Source organism: Colias eurytheme, chromosome 6 (assembly GCF_061535395.1).
Source record: "Colias eurytheme isolate Ceu_HAF_F1 chromosome 6, ilColEury1 Martin Lab GWU primary, whole genome shotgun sequence".
NCBI classification, from domain to species: domain Eukaryota; kingdom Metazoa; phylum Arthropoda; class Insecta; order Lepidoptera; family Pieridae; genus Colias; species Colias eurytheme.
Genome location: NC_142985.1, coordinates 12,719,601 through 12,722,834, shown reverse-complemented (window position 1 = coordinate 12,722,834; position 3,234 = coordinate 12,719,601). Strand labels below are relative to the sequence as shown.

At 34.1% G+C, this 3,234-nt stretch overlaps 1 protein-coding gene across 1 annotated transcript; it reads left to right on the top strand.

Annotated features, from left to right (window-relative positions):
* Positions 1–1,336: 1,336 nt before the first annotated feature.
* On the top strand, positions 1,337–2,115 carry LOC149908114 (uncharacterized). Its single transcript, XM_090103467.1, has one exon. It carries the CDS (start codon positions 1,373–1,375, stop codon positions 2,054–2,056), a length of 684 nt encoding a protein of 227 aa, XP_089959593.1. The 5' UTR covers positions 1,337–1,372; the 3' UTR covers positions 2,057–2,115.
* The last annotated feature ends 1,119 nt before the right edge of the window (positions 2,116–3,234 follow it).

The following is a 3,234-nucleotide window of genomic DNA, read 5'->3' as shown; positions in this document are numbered from 1 at the left end:
TAATCATTAGACGTCTTTAGGTTATTTGGCAGATGATTGAATATTTTAACGGCCATCCCCACGCAACTTTCCCTGTATTTGACGATACGAGGGTTCTCTCGTAAAATTAATTTATTCGGATCCCTTCGTGATCTCGAGTTTAGTTGGGAGGATGTTTTAAACAAACTACTATTTCTAAAAACAAACATACACAATTCAAAAATATATAAACAAGTAGGGGTAATAAACCAAGCTTTTTAAATAAGGGTCGACATGATTCAGTGGGTGCTATTCCACAGATGGCTCTAATACATCGTTTTTGCGCAATGAATGCTCTATCCCTAGCAGTACTGTTACCCCATATTACCAATCCATAGCGAAGGTGTGATTCTACGTAGGCACGGTATGCTGTCACGGCAGTCTCTAAAGTGGTAACTTTAACCCGTCTAAGCGCGTAGACGAATCTATTAAAATGAAATTAGCTAATTTATATTTTAAACATTATAGTATCCACATAAGTGCACTTATTATGTGAAATAAAGATTTCCGATTATAATTTATTAGCAAATTTTGGTATTTCAATGAAATTTACTTATAAGCGTTCGAACAGACGGCAGCCGTCGACATAATTGCCGTCGACGCGCGCGCCGTCGACAGGTGGCGACGGCTGAAGTAGCCTCTACCGTTCACAACTTGCCGTTCGTCTGTTAGAACTCTAAGTCAGCAAGATGTGTCTCAGCTTGGATTAGAATACAAACTTAAAAAAATGTTATTTAAATACGATGATACTTTCCACGCATCGGATAAAATAAACGATGCGTGTTTGTAAACAAGGAAAGCTATCGCGATAATGAGAAATGCAAAACCGCGGGAAAGACCTATATACAATGAATATCAAATGAATTTAAGGCAGTTTTCAAAAATATTGGACCATTTGCTTGTGTTTTATCGAAAATTTCATATGATTCATGATAGAAGTAATGAATATTAATGTACTATGAGAACAATACTCACTTCACTGGTTTGTCTCGATCATCGCCATAGCTCTGAATTAATCAATTTAAGTTTATTAAAGACCAGAAATATGAAGTTAACCAATATATTAATACAAACATAATAATTAATACTTCGTAAAATTAGCTGTGAACATAAAAAGTAACGATACCTATATCATGTAAAAATACGTAGATTGGTTAAATATTTTTAATATAATCTTGCTTCATCATTTTCAAAACATATCCCAAACAAATGAGACAGTTCTAGAAAACTAATTAACAGTATATTATTCATTATTGGATAAACGGAGAGTCGATAAACTATGACCCCAGATTGTTTTATATAAATAAATGTTACCGCCACTGCGCAGCAGTTGTTCTCTAAACACATAGCGAACATGTTTGTTTTAACTCTATGTGGCTTGCTAGCCTTTGTTAGCGCGGCCCCCCAGTACGGCTACCATGGATACTCCAACGAACTCGGAAGCCTTGAAAGGATGCTGGATGATGAAATATTCAGCATGCGCAACTTCTGGACGCAACTCCGAAATGACATGCTCAACCTCGAAAGCTCGCTACAGGATATAACCCGGCAAGTATCCCTAAACATTCCCGTCGAGAAAATCGAAGGCAATACGTACCAATTAAAAATTAACCTACCAGACTTCGAGGAAAGCGAGGTCTCAGTCGAAATGGGAAAACGAATGTTGCAAATAGAAGCCCACAAGATGTTGGACAAGGGATCGATAAAGCACTACATCTATATCAAGACCTTGCCATCTAATGTGGAAGACTCGGGTACCTGGGAATTCGAGAACAAGGTTCTAACTGTGTCTATACCTTTGAAAGATGTGAATGCTGTAGCAACTGATGATATCGAAAACAAATCTATTGAACGTGAACACAGCCGGGAGGAACTGGGGGATGACAAAGCTGATGACAACATGAACGTTGATGTCGGCATCGAAACTACAATACAACCTGAGTTGCTGACAAATGAAATACCCCAGTCCAAGGTAGAAGCAACTACTTATTCTGAGAGTGACAGTGATATCGACTTCGTCCCCGTACGGTTTAGATAAGATAATTTTTACAATATTCGTTTTATAATATCTTTATTTAATAAAATGTACATACAAAATGTGTTTTAATTAAGTATGATTCGCGTAAAATACAAGTAATCAACGGAACTCAAATTAATATAAATGTATAAATAATTATTAATTTCAGTGTTAATTAGAGTTAAATTAATACTAGAGTTTGAATCAGTTCAGTTGAGTCATTCACGTGAAATCCATTCATCAGCTTTTCATAATTCATAAGCTTACAGGTAGATAATTTTATTTATTTTGATAGTGAGTAAAATCTTTAAATAAAACTTGTTTAGTTTTATTATATGTATAAACCCGGTTTGATAACTTCTAAACACAATAATCTACTTTGAAATATATTTCATAAATAAATGTCTTCATTATCAACACCAGATAAGTGAAAATACCTAACTTTTAGTTGTTTATTTAGCTTTATCTGTTTTTATCTAAATAATTAAAATATATTGCATAGAATTATTAGAACTATAATAACATAAAAATAACAATAACCTATAAATATAATGTTCTACTTACTACAACACTAAACTATCACACGTAAAACACTGCCTTTAAAGAAACAAAGAAAAGTCGTAGCTCAAACAGACTCCGCCCAACTAACTATATTTGTGTAAAAACATTATGTGCGTTGCAGGCCCAGTAAGGCCCTCAACACCACTTATTATAATTTATTGAAATACGAAATGCACTTCGCAGATTTTCCCTTTATATTTCTGAGTAAGCACTATTATTACTATAAAATAAACAAAAAAATCGATGATTTTACACCTATTATAACTTACTAGCTGTTCCGCCTGCGGTTTCACCCCCGTTTTCAAAGAAAAACCTGTTCCCGTAGGATTTCCGGGATAAAACCTATCCTTTCTCGGGTATCAAAATATCTCTATACCAATTTTCATGCAAATTGGTTGAGTAGTTAAGGCGTGATTGAGTAACAGACAGACAGACAGAGTTACTTTCGCCTATTAAGTATGGATGTCTATTTCTGAAGTTCGATTTAAATCTAAAAAAATATAATTGATACAACTAATAATGTTTTGATCTCTTTAAGTTCATAAATTTCTACGAATAACTACTTAGAAGGAAAGATTAGTCAGTATTGAACGTTGCCATACAGATAACCATATACATTATCTTTATTTATTTATTCA

What these genes read in the sequence shown, in the direction of transcription:
- LOC149908114 (XM_090103467.1), top strand. Translation starts at nt 1,373, where the DNA reads ATGTTTGTTTTAACTCTATGTGGCTTGCTAGCCTTTGTTAGCGCGGCC.